General features: G+C 32.6%; 2 protein-coding genes across 4 annotated transcripts in view; both read left to right on the forward strand.

Annotated features, from left to right (window-relative positions):
- LOC111617734 (patched domain-containing protein 3-like) overlaps positions 1-7,044 on the forward strand; it is a 25,145-nt gene extending 18,101 nt beyond the window's left edge. For all 3 annotated transcript variants that reach the window (XM_023359024.1, XM_023359025.1, XM_023359026.1), the window contains exons 2-4: positions 1,622-2,613; positions 4,564-4,890; positions 4,980-7,044. In XM_023359024.1, the coding sequence (XP_023214792.1) occupies positions 1,622-2,613; positions 4,564-4,890; positions 4,980-6,289 (2,629 nt within the window). In that variant the 3' untranslated portion in view covers positions 6,290-7,044. The remainder of the gene's footprint in view (positions 1-1,621; positions 2,614-4,563; positions 4,891-4,979) is intronic.
- A 2,149-nt stretch (positions 7,045-9,193) lies between these two features.
- LOC111617736 (patched domain-containing protein 3-like) lies at positions 9,194-15,612 on the forward strand. The gene is made up of 3 exons (XM_023359027.1): positions 9,194-10,200; positions 12,600-12,926; positions 13,017-15,612. Exons 1-3 carry the CDS (start codon positions 9,216-9,218, stop codon positions 14,324-14,326), a joined length of 2,622 nt encoding a protein of 873 aa, XP_023214795.1. The 5' UTR covers positions 9,194-9,215; the 3' UTR covers positions 14,327-15,612.
- The last annotated feature ends 7,324 nt before the right edge of the window (positions 15,613-22,936 follow it).

Here is a 22,936-nt window from a genome sequence, read left to right on the forward strand (position 1 = left end):
CACAAGACATATGCAATACATACTAAATAATAATTATAATGAGTTATTTCTAAATGTATTAACTGTGTTAAAACGTTTCTTTACGTTGCCAGTTACTATAGCAAGTGCTGAGCGCTCTTTCGGCAAATTAAAATTAATAAAGAATTATCTTCGGTCCAGCATGTGTGCAGAACGCTTAAATGCACTTGCTATATTAAGAATCGAAAAAAAAATTGCAAAAAATTGTAATTTTTCTGAAGTAGTTAATGTATTAGCAAAAAACAAAATCACGCTTTAAATAAACATGCATTAGTAATATATGTTCGTGTTTGTAATTTTTTTTTACTTTACAAAAAATTTAGGCCCCAAATAGTTTCTTGCACCCGGGCCCCATTATAGAGAAGGCCGGCCCTGAATGTACTGGCAAATACTGAAAATACATGTAAACGTGAATTACTTACTAACAGAAATACTTTCGACTAATTTAAAACATTCAAAATATGATACGATAAATACTTTAGATAATGTATTTCTTAAATGCCAACAATATAACGGAGCCAATTGAAATTGCTACTCGACTATGATAAACATATTAGGTATGACAACTGAATATAATCAATTTTAAAATTATAACAAAATGCAAAACCTCTACATATCAGGGGCGTGCCGTGACGTTTGATGATAGGAAAGCTGTGTTTTTGTAACAAGCCGACTTCCAGGGGCAATCAGTCAGTGATGGTCTAGGGCAGGGGTCGGCAACCTGCGGCTCGCCAGCCACATGCGGCTCTTTGGATGTGAAGCTGCGGCTCTTTAGTTCCATACGCAAATATTATTTTATCAAAAAAAAAACATTTAAAAATCGTTCTGAATCGATTAACGAGGATTAGGCACCGATCTCTCAGCCACTTGTACTCGCTTTTCACCGCACCCCTCCCCCGTGACAGCGTCGTCACTGTCGTCAGTCCGTCGGAAGTTCTCGAATGACGCCGTCGTCGGATGTTTCATAGAAACATCCGACGTTTGTATTATTGTCCTTATTTTCTATTTATGCTTTTTACAACAGCTTATTAACGCAAAATATATATATATATATATTTGTGCAGTAGGAAACAAACCTTAAAATAAGGCCTGATTATGACCTCACTATGCTATTTTCGTTGTAGTGAAGCCATTTCTAACATTAATATAAATAATATAAAAAATGCTGTTTAAAGAAAAAATTACTATTAAAAGAAAAACAAAACAACTTTTTGTTATGTTAAAGAAGAAAATTCTAAATACTGTAATATTCATTTAAATAATGGCATTAATATTGATGCATGTTGAGATAGAATTGTATAATCGTCACTGGAGAGGCCAAAGCATTGTCAGTTTGGAAAAATGTGGGTAAATTATAACTGTATGGTAATGTTTAATAATTAAAGTAATTGTTCTCTTTCAAGTATCCTTTTGCATGTTTTTAAATCACTTCTGAAGTCGGAAAAGGCAGAGGTTTTCTTCTAGAATTTTATATAGTTACCGGTATTAATAAAAGTAATTTCGACTCCATTGTAAAGTTTTTTAACTTTTATTATTTTTATTATATACTTATAGATATTTTCATTAATAAAACGTTCATATAAATAGTTTCAGTTTTTTCCAGATTCGCAATGAAACTTAAGTATCCGAGCATTTACTTGTCGCAGAAGCTGAAGGAGTTAGGATTACGTGTTGGTAGAAATCCTATTTACTTTATCGTCGTTCCACTGTTTGTATCCATGGTATTAGCTACGGGTCTTCACAAGTGGCACGACGAAAGGAACATGAAATATTTATTTGGACCCAAGAATACCAGACATGTTACAGAAGAAGAAATTATAGCAAGACTATTTCCTATGAATTTATCTTCCAATGCATACATGGAAAGGATGAACAGAGAACCAAATATAGCAGTAGTCCTAGTTACAGCCAAAGACGGAGGATCAATGCTTCGAAAAAAAGTATTTCGAGAAATTATTCAACTAGATGAAATTATTCAAAATATAAAAACTGCGGACAATTTCACATACAAAGATTTGTGCGCACGAAATAACAAAAGATGCTTCGAGAATTCTATTTTATTCATGCAAAATGAAGTGGAAATGATGGAAAACAAAACTTATACTATTAAATATCCTTTACACGAAATAAGTCGATACGAGTATCAACTGAACAGTTTATTTTTAGGAGGTGTACAAAAAACTCCAGAAGATTACGTGAAAAGCGCGAAAGTGTTGCGACTCTTTTACTACTTAAATGATGATTCGAGTATTGAAAAAAACAGAGTAGAAGAATGGCAAAGTTTGTTTTTGGATCGTATTGAATCAAGTAATTTTGAGTACATAATCGTCGATCGATTCACGTCGATTACAATCGAACAGGAACTATTTAAAGTGTTGTATCGTTTACTTCCTCAACTTCCGATTTCAATGTTAGCAGTAGTAATCTTTTCAATGCTGACTTGTCTGTATAACAGTTGGATCGAGAGCAAACCTTGGATCGGAGTCATTGCATTAATATCGGGAGGAATGTCTTTGGCTTCGTCATTTGGATTGATCATGTATTTTAATACACCGTTTGTGGTTCCAGCTGGATCTATACCCTTTCTAATTATAGGTAAGAACTGTAAATTGTTTAAAATTATATAAAATTTGTTTTTCTCACTGTATTAATATAGTCCTTTCACTTTTAAATTAATACTATATGCAGATAAAGATAATTGTTGGATTTGAGAAATATTCGAATTGCTGTCAAACTCGAGTGGTAGCCTGCGCAAACTTCACGCTAATTGTGACGTACCCGGTGTTAATTAAAAGGTTAATGATGCGTAAATTTCGACAGAATAAAAAAATAAACACGTTGGTTTATTTATAAAAAGAGACTGTTTCCAAAGTGAAAATTTCCGTTCGCTTACAAGACAGTTTATCTTCTGCTTGCTGAATTGTATATAATATACAGATGCCTATATGAGAAGGTTGATCGCGGAGAAAAATTTGTAGACAGGTATTTGTAGTATTCTCAGTGAAATATTTGCCGAGGGTTTATCTTGATCACAATATTCGATGTCTCGATGTTTCATTGTTCCTGTTCTCTTGGTTTCATTACGCCTTCATAAGAAGTTGGTCTTCTCTTTCAGCTCCTTTTGACATGATTAAAGCTAAGACGATTCTATATCTTAGCTAATGATGATTTAGATCAGTGATTAGCAACTTTTTTGGATGTAAGCTGCAAAGTAACTTCGTAGGCTTTTCATACACTTTTTCTGACGAAGCTTGAAGCACGTTTCCATAATTGAATCTTTCTGTATACCCCTGACAATTTTTACCCATCTACAAAATATAGCAATTTATTTTATTTTATAACAAACATTCTTTTAAATTTTTTAATGTTATTTATTTAATATTGTTTTACTTATCTATTTTAATTTCATCTCATGCAGCACCGTTTTTTAAACAAATTTTATTCAGTCAATTACCCAATTTTTAATTTCAACTTATATTTAATAATTAGCTATTTAAGTAAAAGAAGATTTTAAAAAATATTATTTATATTATGTGTGATAAAAATTATAAATATTATTTCTTTCGTAAAAAATAAGGACTGAAAAGGGGCCATTAAGACCCGAAATGCATCTCCTACATTAATAATGCCTGTATCAATAACTGTTCTTTGTGTGATAAGTTACTGAAAAAACCAAAAAACCTCTAGGTTTTTAAAACGTACACATACCAGTAACGGTACGATTAATTTTAAGTGTGTACTGAACGTACGAGTCGCAATAAACGAGCTTCGATTATAGTAAGAGCTGGGCTTCTTCACATGAATCACGAAGTTATCACGTAGAAATCAAGTCACGTGAATGAAGAGAAAGCTATGCTTGTTGATTCACGTAACGCTACATTTTTTACCACGGTGCATCAAAATTTAGAATGTGATCGCCGATTGGTCTCTGATCGCATCAAGAGCACTTAAGCACGTCAAAAGTTGAACAAAATGCGAGAATCTCATGACAATTTGAGCAATATACCGAACAGAATGTTATTATCTGCGTAAGAAGAGGTTTTTACATACCACGTAATATTTTTAAGTATTACGGTTTTTCTGTCGGAAACACGAATTGCATGAAAACAAGTTTAAGACAAAAACAATAAAAATCGTAATATTGCCCATTATAAAATTATTTTATTATATTTGTTAGTCTTGCTAATGAGCAAATTTTAGCTTCGTTAAATATTAAAAATCGGTGCAAATACCGAATAGCGTCTATGTAGTTTAAATATAGTACATTAAATTCGTGTAACTAAATTGAAATTGCCAACCTTAAATTGAAATTCCGAATCTGTATATTAATAACTGCTGTGAAATTGCAAAGTGGCAAGATAATTACCTTTAGAAACATACCCAAGTCTCGCTATTTCTAAGTTAAAATAATTTTATCTGAATATGGACAATTATAGATATATTTTTGATTTAAAGAACATTTCATTTTAAATGAAATAACTCCGTACTATTTATGACATTCCCTGTACAATTTCCTGATTTTCAAAACAATAAATTCCGTTTCAGGTATAGGCATGGACGACGCCTTTATCTTTTTAGCTGCGTGGAAAAAAACCGACCCAGAGAAGACCGTACCGGACAGACTCTCAGAAGTTTATTCGGAATCCGCCATTTCTGTTACCGTAACTTCAGTAACGAATTTCATAGCCTTTACTTCAGGATTGTTCACCCCTTTCAGAGCCATATCTTATTTTTGCTTATACGCTTCTATTGCTATTGTCTTCTGTTACGTTTATCAGATAACGTTTGTTGGTGCTTGCATGGCAGTCTTTGGATATGTGGAGAAACAAGAAAGACATTCTTTATTCTTTACGAAAATAAATACTCAGAAAGGTAATTATAATATAATGCATCTTTCAACATTACTAGTGAGAATAGCAACAGTGTATATAATATATAGTTATTTATTTATTTGTTTACAGAAAACCGTTCTTGGATTCGAAAGTTTCTATTTTCTACACAATCTTGGAAATCTACGAAAAATAATGTTGCTCTTACGTCATCAATTTTCATTCGATTCGGTTATATTTTATCAATTTGGTACGTGAAAATAATTATTTTCTTCATCATCGCCGGATATGTTGTTGTAGCACTCTGGGGCTTAACTAACACCCATATTTCCGGGTCATTTTCTTATTCAGCGACATATGATTCATATTTTCTAGAATATCATAAAAAAATTTTTAACAATTTCAATCACTACGAATACAGATTCCAAATTGTTATCGATCAAGAAATAAATTACGCAGATGTACAAATTCAGAATGAAATAGAGAATTTTTTCTCAGAAATGGAAAGAGAAGGATTAATTGCAGATTTTCTTACCGAGTCTTGGCTCAGATCCTATTTGAAATTCCTCAAGGACCAAAGAATGTCTCCAATTCTAAAATCGTTTAACATAAGCGATACAAAGGATTTTATCTCAATTTTGCGCAGTGTTTTTCTACGTCATCCTTCTGCACGACGATTTCGTAATGATATTGCATTCAACTCTGATAACTCAGCTATCGTGGGAAGCAGATTTCTTTGTCAAACTAAACTTACTACGGAAGAATCGTTACGTTTAATTTTTATAAACATGAGGAAACTTACTGAAAAAATGCCTTTTAAAGCATTTCCGTATCACGTTTTGTCTTATTGGACCGATAGCATTGAATTGCATGTAAAATTTACTGCGCAATTGTTGAGTAGTGCGGTGATCATCATAGTTATTGTTTGTTTCGTTCTTATGCCAGACATCGTTGTCATGTTTTCGGTTTGTTTTTCCATTGTTACTATAGAAATTTCCACCTTGGGTTACATGGCTCTGTGGGATGTCGAATTGACACCAGTGTCTATAATCGTTTTAGTCATGTGCGCTGGTTTTTCAGTCGATTATTCTGCTCATATAGCTCATGCTTATAGACACTATGATAGTGAAGATCCCAATGAACGTCTTCGTCATAGTATAAGTTCTATCGGATACGCAATATTTCAAGGTAGCGCAACAACAATAATCGCCGTGTTACCTTTAGCCATTCCTTTGGCTTATATATTTGTTGCGACTTTTAAAATAATTTTTATGGTTATTTTATTTTCCGCCATTAATGCTCTGATATTTTTGCCAGTTCTTCTGTCTACGTTGAATCACGTCAAATTGAAAATATGCGACAGAAAGAAACGGAATAAAAATCTTGATACAGTTGATGGGCATACAAATGTCGGTTTTTCTGTTTCAGAAACAACAACATAAATGTCGTATAAGATGAATATTCGTGTTCTTTCTCTTTTGAAAGCATATAACTCTCTGTATTCGAGATGGTTATGTTTTTGGAAATTTCTGCAACACCAAAAAGAAGGTTTACGAAAAAGTCGAATTAGGTTTCTGTGGATTTGTTGTTGAACTGAAGCATGTTTCTGTCTCGAAAATACTTAAACTTTTGCAGATGATTCAATAAGCTAATAAACTAATTAATGTTTTTTAAATTAATCATATGTTTAATTATATTAATTATTAGTCTTACATTTTAAGAGGATTGTTGAGGAGTGAAACAATTTGGAAAAGCTGAGTTAATAATGTTTGATGTGCTTTTATGTTCATGTCCTTTAAAACTTCAACAACACTATGGTCAGCAATAAGGTCTGGTTTTTGTAACTTCTTGCACACACTATAAATGGTACAATTTTTGAAAGCTTAGAAGCTTTCATTGTGAATATTGCCGTTTTTCCTGTTCATTATCTTCGTTGTCCAGTTCGACATCCGTGGATTCTAAATCTCTTCGGTATAGAGCAGTGTTTTTCAACCTTTTTCATTGAGTGGCACCCCTGATTGAAAAATAAAAAATCGTGATATCCTTGACCAGCGGCGGATCTGAATAAGGGGGCTAATGGGCCAGATAAATTTTTTGCGAAAACGAATATTACGCGCAACGCTGGGGTGGGGTCCGGGGAGGGAGTTTCCTCCCCGGGAAGAAAACTTTTAAAAATAGACAATTTGAAGTAGCATTTTAATGCAAAAAAACGCGTTTCTACGTGTTCAAAATCAAAATTTAAGTCCATAGAATTTTGTCGAAATACCTACATGTAAAATAATAGTCTCTCTATTGTTTTTTAAANACGGCTTAGAAATGAATAGCAAACAAACAAACATCCTCGTTGATACAGATAAGATATTAAATGCAAAAATAATAAACGAGAAAATAACTTTTTTCAATGACAATAATACAAATAAACAGGTAAATGGTGGATGGCTCAGCTCTTATCTATTACAGAGAACTACATTAGAGAGGTTGAGGCGCACGTTTTAAACGTGTAAACGTGTACGTGTGACGTTCGGCGCCGCATTCCCGTAAGCCTAAAAGTTTGACGATGGTGTTTGGAATGTCGAGCGTGATTCCACCGACTATCCAAACACCATTGTCAAACTTTTAGGCTTACGGGAAAGCGGCGCCAAACGTCACACGTACACGTTTACACGTTAACGTGCACCTCAACCTCTCTATTAAGTCAATATTTCAGTGTTTTTCAATCTTTTTCATTGAGTGGCACCCGATTGAAAAATAAAAAATCGTGACACCCTTGACCAGCGGCGGATCAGAATAAGGGGCTAATGGGCCAGATAAATTTTTTGCGAAAACGAATATTACCCGCAACGCTGGGGTGGAGTCCGGGGAGGGAGTTTCCTCCCCAGGAAGAAAACTTTTAAAAATAGACAATTTGAAGTAGCATTTTAATGCAAAAAACAGCGTTTCTACGTGTTCAAAATCAAAATTTAAGTCCATAGAATTTTGTCGAAATACCTACATGTAAAATAATAGTCTCTCTATTGTTTTTTAAATTTAGTTTTATTATAAAATATATTATCATTTTATATTATTATTTTATTGATAAAGAATTTTTGTTAAATTTACTGTATATTCGTTTGTGAATGGTTGTCTCTTTAATCCAACTTATTCTTTCGACTTATTCATTTAATCCGACATTAACCTAATGCTGTAAGATAGTCTACCGAAAGAATAAGTCGGATTAAAGAGACAACCATTCACAAATTTTTTGTTAAGTTTTTTATACTATTTTGATGCATATATAAAATAAATATTTCATTACTTTTTTCTTATATTTTTCATATCAATTTAAAAAATTTAAATTAAAAAAATGATAATAAATTGTTTATTTGTCATCATTTCTTTTGAATACTATGAAAGTACTGTAATATGCATCTCAATTGTGCACGCTTTTTAAAGTGCAACGCTTTTTAAAGTATATAGAAGACACAAGTGTCCATGTCGTTCTTCTCTGCTGGTTGGCCTGGTTATGGGACTGGGAATGTGAAGGCCAAGTAATGTGGTTTGGGCGAAGTCGTGACAAGTCGTGCGTACACGTAGCGTTGAACATTATATTAACATGCGATTAGTCATCGTTTCTTTGCTTACTAGATATTTCGTAGCAAAATAGAACTGACAATGAGTTATCTTGAACTACACTTAAGTAAATTTCCAAGAAAATGACTAAAGGCCCTAAACTTTGCGGCACTCCAATCGTGGCGCAGTGGCACCCTAAGGTGCCACGGCACCCGGTTGAAAAACACTGGTATAGAGTATGTTCTCAGCTTCTTATCACTAAATGTGCTAAACCCCCTCACCTCCTACATGCTTTGCCAACTTTTATTGATACGGAATTGTTATTATTATTATTATTATTATGTGTTGGGTTTAGTGGGTTATACTCGGTACACACCGGTGGCTGTGTACTATGCCGGACCAGAGTCAAGGCATAGCAACCAAAACAAAATTAAAATTAAATGTGTGTGTCAGTGTCTGTATTAAGGAATTTCCTAACAATATGGCATGTATTCAATATAGTGGCCTTCTGTAGTGTGATGTATGTATTTCTACTCAATTGTAATGTTCCCAGGCTTTTGTGTAGTGTGTGTGGTATCACACCTGTACAGGAGAGAACGACAGGTACAATAAGCACCCTATCCATCCTCCACAGATGCCTGATTTCCTAGGCGAGTTCTGTGTACTTGCTAATTTTTTCAGTGCATGNCCGGTATTAATAAAAGTAATTTCGACTCCATTGCAAAGTTTTTTAATTTTTATTATTTTTATTATATACTTATAGATATTTTCATTAATAAAACGTTCATATAAATAGTTTCAGTTTTTTCCAGATTCGCAATGAAACTTAAGTATCCGAGCATTTACTTATCGCAGAAGCTGAAGGACTTAGGATTACGTGTTGGTAGAAATCCTATTTACTTTATCGTCGTTCCACTGTTTGTATCCATGGTATTAGCTACAGGTCTTCACAAGTGGCACGATGAAAGGAACATGAAATATTTATTTGAACCCAAGAATACCAGACATGTTAAAGAAGAAGAAGTTATAGCACGACTATTTCCAATGAATTTATCTTCCGATGCACACATGGAAAGGATGAACAGAGAACCAAATATAGCAGTAGTCCTAGTATCAGCCAAAGATGAAGGATCAATGCTTCGAAAAAAAGTATTTCGAGAAATTATTCAATTAGATGAAATTATTCAAAATATAAAAACTGCGGACAATTTCACATACAAAGATTTGTGCGCAAGAAATAACAAAAGATGCTTCGAGAATTCTATTTTATTCATGCAGAATGAAGTGGAAATGATGGAAAACAAAACTTATACTATTAAATATCCTTTACACGAAATAAGTAGATACGAGTATCAACTGAATAGTTTGTTTTTAGGAGGTGTACAAAAAACGCCAGAAGATTACGTGAAAAGCGCGAAAATGTTGCGACTCTTTTACTACTTTAATGATGATTCGAGTATTGACAGAAACAGAGTAGAAGAATGGCAAAGTTTGTTTTTGGATCGTATTGAATCAAGTACTTTTCAGCATATAACCGTTGATCGATACACGTCGATTACAATGGAACAGGAACTATTTAAAGTCTTGTATCGTTTACTTCCTCAACTTCCGATTTCAATGTTAGCAGTAGTAATATTTTCAATGCTGACTTGTCTGTATAACAGTTGGATCGAGAGCAAACCTTGGATCGGAGTCATTGCATTAATATCGGGAGGAATGTCTTTGGCTTCGTCATTTGGATTGATCATGTATTTTAATACACCGTTTGTGGTTCCAGCTGGATCTATACCCTTTCTAATTATAGGTAAGAACTGTAAATTGTTTAAAATTATATAAAATTTGTTTTTCTCACTGTATTAATATAGTCCTTTCACTTTTAAATTAATACTATATGCAGATAAAGATAATTGTTGGATTTGAGAAATATTCGAATTGCTGTCAAATTCGAGTGGTAGCCTGCGCAAACTTCACGCTAATTGTGACGTACCCGGTGTTAATTAAAAGGTTAATGATGCGTAAATTTCGACAAAATAAAAAATAAACACGTTGGTTTATTTATAAAAAGAGACTGTTTCCAAAGTGAAAATTTCCGTTCGCTTACAAGACAGTTTTCTTCTGCTTGCTGAATAGTATATAATATACAGATGCCTATATGAGAAGGTTGATCGCGGAGAAAAATTTGTAGACAGGTATTTGTAGTCTTCTCAGTGAAATATTTGCCGAGGGTTTATCTTGATCACAATATTCGATCTCTCGATGTTTTATTGTTCCTGTTACTCTTGGTTTCATTACGCCTTCATAAGAAGTTGGTCTTCTCTTTCAGCTCCTTTTGACATGATTAAAGCTAAGACGATTCTATATCTTAGCTAATGATGATTTAGATCAGTGATTAGCAACTTTTTTGGATGTAAGCTGCAAAATAACTTCGTAGGCTCTTCATACACTTTTTCTGACGAAGCTTGAGGTAGGTTTCCATGCTTGAATCTTTCTGTATACCCCTGGTAATTTTTAACCATTTACAGGAAATAGCAATTTATTTTATTTTATAACAAACATTTTTGAAAATTTTTTAATGTTATTAATTTAATATTATTTTACTTATCTGTTTTAATTTTATCTCATGCAGCACCGTTTTTTAAACAAATTTTATCCAGTCAATTACGCAATTTTTAATTTAAACTTGTAATTAATAATCAGCTATTTAAGTAAAAGAAGATTTTTAAAAAATATTATTTATATTATGTGTGATAAAAATTACACATATTATTTCTTTTGTAAAAAATAAAAACTGAAAAGGGGTCATTAAGACCCGAAATGCATTTCCTACATTAAAAAAGCCTGTATCAATAACTGTTCTTTGTGTGATAAGTTACTGAAAAAACCAAAAAACCTCTAGGTTTTTAAAACGTACACATACCAGTAACGGTACGATTAATTTTAAGTGTGTACTGAACGTACGAGTCGCAATAAACGAGCTTCGATTATAGTAAGAGCTGGGCTTCTTCACATGAATCACGAAGTTATCACGTAGAAATCAAGTCACGTGAATGAAGAGAAAGCTATGCTTCTTGATTCACGTAACGCTATATTTTTCACCACGGTGCATCAAAATTTAGAATGTGATCGCCGATTGGTCTCTGATCGCATCAAGAGCACTTAAGCACGTCAAAAGTTGAACAAAATGCGAGAATCTCATGACAATTTGAGCAATATACCGAACAGAATGTTATTATCTGCGTAAGAAGAGGTTTTTACATACCACGTAATATTTTTAAGTATTACGGTTTTTCTGTCGGAAACACAAATTGCATTAAAACAAGTTTAAGACAAAAACGATAAAAATCGTAAAATTGCCCATTGGAAAATTATTTTATTATACAGTAGAGCCTCGATTATCCGACCCCCTATCAACCGACCGCTCGGTTAACCGACCGTCCTAGTTGGCAAATTTCAAATGTCCGCTATTGATGTGGCGCTACAATATTTGGCTATGTTTTGGCTACTATAATATTATTTTTACGTGTTTTAGCTGGCAACACTGGATCGACCATGAAAGGAAGCCAGTATTTAAACGAGGCTTAACTTTCTAATTTTTAACGATACAATAGCGATGATTATTATTTTAAAAAATTTTTGTTTGGCTTATCATCGATGAAAATTTAACGCGAAGTAGATTAACAGCGATATACTACTATACTAATTACATGGTATATAATAATATACTACACTAATAATAGATTTTTTCATACTTTTCGGTTATCCGCCCTTTCAATTATCCGACCAACCCCAGTCCCCAATTAGGTCGGATAATCGAGGCTCTACTGTATTTGTTAGTCTTGCCAATGAACAAATTTTAGCTTCGTTAAATATTAAAAATCGGTGCAAATACCGAATAGAGAATATGGAATTTAAATATATTGCATTAAATTCGTGTAACTAAATTGAAATTGCCAGCCTTAAATTTCAAATTCCAAATCTGTATATTAATAACTGCTGTGAAATTGCAAAGTGGCAAGATAATTACCTTTAGAAACCTACCCAGGTCTCGCTATTTCTAAGTCAAAATAATTTTAACTAAATATAGACACTTATAGATATATTTTTGATTTAAAGAACATTTCATTTTAAATGAAATAACTCGATACTATTTATAACATTCCCGGTACAATTTCCTGGTTTTCAAAACAATAGATTTTGTTTCAGGTATAGGCATGGACGACGCTTTCATCTTTTTAGCTGCGTGGAAAAAAACCGACCCAGAGAAGACCGTACCGGACAGACTCTCAGAAGTTTATTCGGAATCCGCCATTTCTGTTACCGTAACTTCAGTAACGAATTTCATAGCCTTCACTTCAGGACTGTTTACCCCTTTCAGAGCAATAACTTATGTTTGTTTGTATGCATCGATTGCTGTTGTCTTCTGTTACGTTTATCAGATAACGTTTGTCGGTGCTTGCATGGCAGTCTTTGGATATGTGGAGAAACAAGGGAGACATTCTTTATTCTTTACAAAAATAAATACTCAGAAAGGTAATTAGAACATAATGCATCTTTCAACATTACTATTGAAAGTAGCAACAATGTATGTAATATATAGTTATTTATTTACTTTTTTTACAGAAAACCGTTCTCGGATTCGAAAGTTTCTATTTTCTACACAATCTTGGAAATCTACGAAAAATAACGTTGCTCCTAAGCCATCAATTTTCATTCGATTCGGTTATATTTTATCAATTTGGTACGTGAAAATAGTTATTTTCTTCATCATCACCGGGTATGTTGTTGTAGCACTCTGGGGCTTGACTTTCACCCATATTTTCGGGTCACTTTCTCATTCGGCGACATATGATTCATATTTTATACAATATTATAAACAATTTTTAAACAATTTCAATCACTACGAATACAGATTTCAAATCATCATCGATCAAGAAATAAATTACGCAGATGTACAAATTCAGAATGTAATAGAGAATTTTTTTTCAGAAATGGAGAGAAAAGGATTAATTGCAGATTTTCTTACCGAGTCTTGGCTCAGATTTTATTTGAAATTCCTCAAGGACCGAAGAATCTCATTATCTGTACAATCATTTAACATAAGCGATACGAAGGATTTTATCTCAATTTTGCGCAGTGTTTTTCTACGTCATCCTTCTGCACGACGATTTCGTAATGATATTGCATTCAACTCTGATTACTCAGCTATCGTGGGAAGCAGATTACTTTGTCAAACTAAATTTACTACGGAAGAATCGTTACCTGTAATTTTTATAACCATGAGGAAACTCACTGAAAAAATGCCTTTTAAAGTTTTTCCGTATCACTTTTTGGCTTATTGGGCCGATAGCATTGAATTGCATGTAAAATTTACTGCGCAATTGTTGAGTAGTGTCGTGATCATCATTGTGATTGTTTGTTTCGTTCTAATACCAGACATCGTCGTCATGTTTTCGGTTGGTCTTTCCATTATTACTATAGAAATTTCCACCTTGGGTTACATGGCTATGTGGGATGTCGAATTGTCACCAGTGTCTATAATCGTTTTAGTCATGTGCGCTGGTTTCTCGGTCGATTATTCTGCTCATATAGCTCATGCTTACAGACACTGTGACAGTGAAGATCCCAATGAACGTCTTCGTCATAGTATAAATTCTATCGGATACGCAATATTGCAAGGTAGTGCAACAACAATAATCGCCGTGTTACCTTTAGCCATTCCTTTGGCTTATATATTTATTGCGACTTTTAAAATAATTTTTATGGTTATTTTGTTTTCCGTTATTAATGCTTTGATATTTTTGCCAGTTCTTCTGTCCACATTGAATCTCGTCAAATTGAAAATATGCGACAGAAAAAAACGGAATAAAAACCTTAATACAGTTGATGGGCATACAAATGTCGGTTTTTCTGTTTCAGAAACAGCAACATAAATGTCGTATAAGGTGAATATTCGTGTTCTTTTTCTTCGAAAGCGGATAACTTTCTGAATTCAAGATGGTTATAACTGAATAAGATGATTAGGTCTACCGGAAAGTTCTGTCCGTTTTTTGAATAAAACAAAATAATAAATTTTTCATACCTTGAATAAACTTTATTGAATAATATAATTTCCATCATTATTTATGACTTCTTGCCAGTGTGATGGCAATTTGTATATCCCAATTTTAAAAAATGCCTTATCCCTAGAGGCGAAAAATTGAACCAGTACTTGTCTGATGTCTTCTTCGTTTTTGAATTTTTTGCCTTGCAATAAATTTTGTAAGGACAGAAACAAGTGATAATCGGAGGGTGCTAGGTCCATGGAGTATGGTGGATACGACAGAATTTCCCAGCCTAGCTCTGCGAGTTTCTGACGAGTCCCCAAAGCAGTATGTGGCCTGGCATTATCATGAAGCAGTATGATGTCCTTCCTATTGAACATCGCTGGCCTCTTTTCTTACAGTGCTGTTTTTAAATTATCCAATTGCTGACAATACCTCTCCGAATTTAGCTTTTCGTTTGGTTTTAATAGCTCAAAATGTTTCGGTCCTGGAATGTCCCACCATATACACAACATTCTCTTATTCAGACTCAACTTTGGTTTAGAGGTGTAGGGGGCAGATTTTCCGGATTCACATCATGCCCTTTTCCTTATAATGTTTTCATAGGTAATCCACTTTTCATCCCCAGTTATCATCAGGTCAAGAAGGGTTCGATTTTGTTCCATGTAAGCAGAGATATGCATATGGTGACTCGATCATTCAAATTCTTCTCACTTAACTCATGTGACATCCATCTCAAATTCTTCTCACTTAACTCATGTGACATCCATCTCAAATTCTTCTCACTTAACTCATCTGGCACCCATTTTTTGAACCATCTTCTGCATGTTCTACCAGAAACTGTACCTTCACCAAACACTTTCAATAAATTTCTACATGCTTCTATAGCATTTCTTTCTTGTTGGAATTCGTACAAAATACAGTGGCGTAAATGAACTTTATCAGTAGCCATGTGTACACGATCGCATCTCACTTAAAACTAACATGAATCATCTTCGTTTTAGTTCATTTGTTAGGTCAGTATGTATACATTCAGTGATAAAAAAGAGAGCCAAATATGCATCAAATGATTATGCACATACTGTACTTGTTGAAACTTGTTGTAACCAAAACGGACAGAACTTTCCGTTAGACCCAATATTTTTGGAAATTTCTGCAACACCAAAAAAAAGGTTTACGAGAAAGTCGAATTAGGTTTCTGTGGATTGAGCCAAAGTTGTTAAACTGGAGCATGTTTCTCTCTCGAAAATACTTAAACTTTTGCAGATGATTCAATAAGCTAATAAACTAATTAATGTTTTTTAATCATATGTTTAATTATATTAATTATTAGTCTTACATTTTAAAAAAATTGTTGAGGAGTAAAGCAATTGGAAAAACTGAGTTAATAATGTTTGATGGGCTTTTATATTCATGTCCTTTAAGATTTCAGCAACACTCTGGTCAGCAATATGGTCTGATTCTTGTAACCTTTTATTGATATAGCTTTCTATGATATGGAATTATTATTATTATTATTATTGTGTTGGAGTAGGCAATTACTAAATTTGTCTGTGACATAAATTTTGTCAGGTTTGTTGCTGTACTACGATGACTTAAGTATAGTATAACAGTAGTTATTGTATTTTGCTTGACTTTATTAAAAAGTGTAAAAATCGGCGATAACAGAGAATACTTTTTACAAATATATATTGTATTTGAAATATTTTAAAAGCAATTCGCGGATATTAAAAATATTTTACTACTAGTCCTTTAAACGGTCGTAACTTTCTAATCTCGAATAAGTAAAGTGAATAAAATAACAAAAATGTTAGCAGCTACGCATTGTGTCATCATATTTGTATAAATTACATGTTTAATAATTCATTTACGTTCAAATAAATTTAAGTTTTCAATTAAAATTTGTTATAAAAACATATTTGGATAATCGACAATTTTATTTAAAGAAAAGGTGAGAGGAAACCTTAATGAATTACTTATTTATTTTCACTTTGTATCTTTAACGTAAACTTTTTGTACTGAGTTTAAAATTAAAATGATTTATTGCATATTAAGAATAATGGATTTTCTTTGAAAAACCGCGTAAAATACTATAATATTTTAAGTATTTCTTCTATTACACGCATAAATGGCTAACGATACGATGTTAATTTTTTTAATGACACGCCAATTAACATGTTTGTAAATTTTTAAATCAATCGAAGCACAGCATAAAGTGAGTCCCGTAATTATAAAAACAATCAGTTTAATTGAAAAATATATACATAACTGATTAATTTATTCGATAAAACGTACACTTTTATTTACTGACATTAAATAGCTTTGTGTTTGATACGTATAATGGAAATAATTACAAATTTTATTCAAATTAACAAAGTACATATTCAAACCATAATTACTTGAATAGTTTTAGTGAACAATTTATACGTGTATTTTGTACATAAATCTGTCATATTGCCCATAAGATGTTCATTTTCGAAAAAGGCCGAATTACTATTTTGAAAGCTGAGAAAAGTCAAATCGAGAGATTGTCAAATTTTTGACAGATTTGTAGTTGACAAATTTCTTTAAAAAATAATAAATAAAGTACGAAAAATCAACAGAAAGGATATCAAAGTTATCGGCAAGAAAAAAATCTTACAATTTTTTTGCAATAGCACAAATTTGAAATCTTTTCCATCAATTTCAAACATTTTTGTAAGCAAAGTTATTGTACTTCTGTATGCAAACTTAACTACAGAGTAATATCTTTTCGAAACAGAAGACATTAGTGACTTACAGTATTTATCAGTCTTTGGGCTAGAATTGTCAGAGGAATTTGTAATTTTTTAAAAAGCTCTGTGTATGATTGGGGCGGTTTTTCGCATTTAAACGCATTTTTTGCAATATAGTTTTAAACAGTATTTTTAGAAACCATTGGTGTGGCATTAGTACATGCAGCAATGTGTCGCCATCTACTGGGATAAATGTAAGTTTTAGTGGATTTTAAAGAGTTTATTTGCGATAATTACGTAATTGTTGAATAGATTTTCTTCACAATTTAAACACTTAATTTTCTTACTTTCTCGGCTGTTATATGTTACAGAGAAAAAGTATGGCGATCGATCAAAAATGATCCCCCAAGATTTTTACGTTTTCGGACTTCAGGACATCTTGAAACGTACAGAAATGCAAAACAAATTCGGGAGTAATTTCTGTGTGTGGATGTGTGTGTAGTAGGGTACGATGTTGTTCACCCTGTTTGAAGCTTAATAACTCCCATGCTTTTTGTCGAAAATTTCTGAAATTTTGCAGGGAGGTTTGCTTGTTAGAAAGATCGACGCATGTAAATTTTCATGATTAAAGGTCGAGGGGGTGGGGAGATAATGGAGATCGTGTGTATCTCGAGTAGGGTCAAACTTAATGACGATTTTACTCGTTACTAGCATTTATAAGTTTTTATAAAACCCATACCTATTCTCAAAATTAAGCTTTTTTATCAATTTATAATAATTAATTATATAAAAAAATGTTTAAATAAAATATTTTAAGAGATGGCGCCACACGCAGTTTTAAATCTTGTTGCCCGGGAAATGTATGCAACTCGTTGCTGGATTATTTTTACATTAACAGCAAACATTCTTTGTGCATTGTATACAAGTTTATTACATGTACATATACTGTATACTTAATATAGCCTAATTACTTGCCTACTTTTTTTAATTCTGCATTAAAGAACGTAATAAAATGAAAGAAAATTATTATGATATCATCACAATGCCAGGCTGCAATTAATCATATTTTTAATTTTGTTTTTAATTAAAGAAACCAAGGGTATAGGTGTGATACCTATATCACTTACTGGCACACAATCATGACATCGGCTCTCAAACTTTTTATAGGAGGGCGGTAAAATGTTTAGTGAACGATCTAGAAGGTGAATTCTAGATCTTGTCAGGTCCCAACACCAGTTTGTCAATTTGTCATTCGCGGACAAACACGCGAGGTGGGATGTGATTCAGATAACATTCAAGAGACATATTTTAACGATAAATAAGGAAAAACATTTAATAAACTAAAATAAACATATTAATACAACTTAAAAAGGATTGAGTGATTAAATACAATCGATGATGACAACGAATAAATCAAGACAACCGCCGAGAGAATAACGGACTTACTTAACTTATACAATATCTAGAGAGAGAGCTCACAATTCATTAATAACCATACAACCTGTTTAAATGACCTTGTCGTCTTCTTATTTGGCGAAGGTACTTCGTTGATAACGTTCTTGGACTTCGGTTCAAGAGAGGTCTGGATAGGCACAAATATTAAATTTATTTTCTAAGTTTCTAACTTGATATTAATTCGATAGAATACGACTATGAGAGTTGGTCTTCAGGAGCAAATGTGTGGAGTCCTGTCACTTTCAGATCTACCGACGAACCCCCCGAATTCGGCTGAACTTCGACTATATCTTTGAATTTGCGACCAATCATCATTCTAGGATTCTTCCACGTGAACAGATGGGAAGGGGGAAGAAATGAGTGGTAGACAGTTCCCATCGTAGCGAGATTTTTAACAGATAAGGGAAAAACAGAGGATGCTCATACTTCCGTCAAAGGAAGTGACTCTCTTATCTGCTTTCCCACGCTAGAAAAACGTTATTTTCCCATCAAAATGAAAGAATATTTTTCTGTAAAGATTTTACTTTAATTTTAAATTATTATTTTAGACCCGGGGGCTCACACTTCGTTTTTTTAATATTATTGTATATATGTACAGTACAGTACATACATAACTTTGAGAAGATAATTCGCTTCTAACTCTTTTACTCGAAACAACAAACTATATGTCACAGCCAAAGTACTGGTGAAGACGCCAAATTATCTTGCGTCGAAAGCGAATTAAACCTCATAGAAACATCCGACGACGACGTCATTCGAGAGCTTCCGACAGACTGACCACAGTGACGACGCGTGTCACGGGGGAGAGGTGCGGTGAAAAGCGAGTACAAGTTGCTGAGAGATAGAATCAGTGCCTAATCCTTGTTAATCGATTCAGAACGATTTTTAATTTAATTTTTTTTTTTTTTGATAAAATAAATAATATTTGTGTATGGAACTAAAAAGCCGCAGCTTTACATCCAAAGAGCCGCATGTGGCTCGCGAGCCGCAGGTTGCCGACTCCTGGCGATAAGGCATGGGATAAGGCACAGCACATGGGTAATCTGTTAAGAGGGGCGTTGTCTCCCGAAAATACTTTTATTGGTAACTGATCCCTATTTAGGTGTTACAAATGTGAGGAAAACCTGGAAAACTCCATGTCGTCAGTTCGATTGTAAGGTGCGAACCCACGACCGATTATCGGTGTTATAGTTTTATCCAAAAACATTCGAAATATCTCGCGAACTTAACTAAAATCATATACGTCGAGAAAGGCAATTCTAGGGGTTTTTTGTATCTATGGATATTAGTGTTTGTACGTGTGTGTGGCGGGCACAATTTTGTTCATCCTCGATTTTTATCCGTTTGTCTCCTCGCTTTCCTTTTGTTGTCGGGTCTTTCCTTTACATAAATAGCACAAAATATATTATTTATACATAAACCCGATTCAAATTATAATTAACCGAATTAAAATTAAAACTTCAATTGTACATATTTTTAAATATAAATATATTATTAAATTATATTTTAAATAACTTTAATAGAGTAAAATTATTCATTGTATAGTAATATATTGACATTTTTGCCAATTATTAATAGAAATTTTTATGTTTTTATTATATTTTATGCGAATTGTTTATATTTTCTACACTTTTTCTACACAACGAATTAAAATAAAACTTTAAATTAGTAATTGTATGCATTGCAACTTTATAAATTTTGCTATTACAATTACAAAGATATAAATAAATTAAAATGAATTATACGAAAAACAGTGAATGTTTTACGTTGTTTTAAAAGTTATATTGATTTTATTGCTTTTCGTTGTTTCNACAGAAATATACGATTATATGCGGAGTTTTCCCAAAAGTAAGATAATTTATTTAACAGTTTGATTAAAATTATGGTATTCATAAAATTACACGTGAAACAGGTAAGCTTTGACGACAATAACACATACGAATACAATAAACATTGTTGCTATTTCACCAATATTTCTATATTTAAATCAATAAAAAAAGATGGTGTTCGGATAACATCTAACCTAAAAATTAAAAGAGAATTGTGAAATTCCGGACTATTATTATAATTTAATTCAAATATTAAATGTTTTAAAGTTTAACAGAAGCTACAATCTTGAAAAGTGGATGGGGAAGTTCACGAGATTTTATATTTCGTTAACACTTCCTTTCGAAATGATACATCATCCGTCGAGTTCGACGAGATAAATTTGAGATTGGATAATTTCGCTCTCTATCCGATTTTACATAATTCGGGTATGTCTAGAGAAATGGAAAGTAGGACCTTATACATTTATAAAAAAATTATTGAAAAAATATTTTAAAAAGTCATAAATTTTTTCATTACCTAAAAATTTTATTTTTTGTTTAGTCTAAGCGGAAACTTGTAAAGAATTACTTTTCCTGATAGAAAGCTGATTTCCCTAAAATTTTTATTGTTTTTCGATTGGTCAGAATCACAATAATAATATTTAAGTTTCAGCTTTGCATCGTTGATTTTGATTTAATCGAATGTTCAGTACTCTGCGAAATACTAGAAATATTTTATAGTGGTCATAATTTCACTTTACTCTGCAATATTTACGAATTACAATTTGATTTAATTTCTATAAGCAAATACGGTATTAAAACAAACAAAAGAGAAAGTCTGGATATGTCCTTGCAGTTTTCTAATCACATCATTAATTCACGTCACGCGATTGCTGATGTTTTATTCACGTAACTTCCCGTAAGATGTAAGCGATACGATAGAGTACTTTAGTATTATAAGGATCGTCTGTAAAAATTTTAGAAATAACTTTTCCCCTATTTTTACGTCGTTTATTTTATGTATTATACAGTACTGTACATATACGGATTAACCAAAAGGCGCTTAGAACTTAAAAATTCGACATTTTGCTGAATTTTGACAGAAATATACGATTATATGCGGAGTTTTCCCAAAAGTAAGATAATTTATTTAACAGTTTGATTAAAATTATGGTATTCATAAAATTACACGTGAAACAGGTAAGCTTTGACGTCAGTAACACATGCGAATACTATNACCTCATTATTTAGCTTTTGTAACGGAATATTATTAAGTTTTTTTCATAAATATTATTATATAATGTCTCGTCTACTATCGAAATATAATTTTCAATAACCATTATAATTTGATTAGTTCTATCAGCTTTAATTAATTATAATTTATCATCAAAAAACTTATTTGCTCGCTTAATAGCACTTTTATATTTAGCCGATATACGTTAATTTTATTTGGTTTCTTTCATTTGTTTCTTGAATATTTTCTTTTATTCTAACATCTTTAAGAATCTAAAAGCTTTATCATCCATCCTAAATATTTAAGCACGAAAATGAGCTTAAAGAACAGTAAAATTTCCCCATTGACTTAACAGAAGAAAAATTTGGTTCCAGATTTCTCCTGGTCTAAGCCGTATTTTAATATTCGGATAATGCGCTTCAACTAGAGATATAGAATACGACAATTAAAGATTTGTACAGAAGAAGAACAGTTAAGGAATGAAACACATAAAGATAAATAAACGTGAGGTTAGAATTATTGGACATTTATCAATAGCACGTAAATATAAAAGACTAGCTGTTACCCGCGACTTCGCTCGCGAAAATTTTGCAAGCAAACCCCATTTATATTCAGTATTTCAACAACCATAGTAATTGTTATATAACACCTACCGCTGAGAATGATGAGAATTGCCGAGAATCGAACGAACTATTTTCGATTTGATCAATTTTCTGGGAAGTTTACAATCGTTCTATAATCGAATCAATATGCAATAACAAATTTGAATTTAAAACGGTTCGAACATTTGGATGAAAAATCGAAAATTATCTATATCTATATCTACATATATATATATATATATATATAAATGAACATGTATGTCCCTATATTTCACTTTTCCGCCAAAACTACACATCGCACGTGAATGGTGTTTCTATCTGGTAGTAGCCCCAAGTCTCCATTCGTGCACTATGGGGGTTGCGTCTCGATAGCTATAAGAGTGCAGGAGATATGGGCTTGAAAGTGGTTGAAAGTGGCTTTCTATTTCCAATGTTTTGTTCGAACTTAATTCAAACATAAAATTCGAATATTGGTTCGATTATAGAACGATCGTAAACGTTCCAGAAACGTTGAAAATAGTTCGTTTGACTGGACGTGAACAGGAGACGTTCAGAAATAGAATCGGGACCAGGAAGTGTTAATATAAAGCGGCATGCAAGATTTACAGGCGGTTTTTTGCGCTTTTGCGGGAAATCGAACATATTTTTATGCTCATGTAAAAATTCTCTGGAAACGTCTGGAAACG

The sequence above is a fragment of the Centruroides sculpturatus genome, unplaced genomic scaffold (genome assembly GCF_000671375.1).
Source record: "Centruroides sculpturatus isolate CEXI.00-Female unplaced genomic scaffold, Cexi_2.0 scaffold1622, whole genome shotgun sequence".
Lineage (NCBI taxonomy): Eukaryota > Metazoa > Arthropoda > Arachnida > Scorpiones > Buthidae > Centruroides > Centruroides sculpturatus.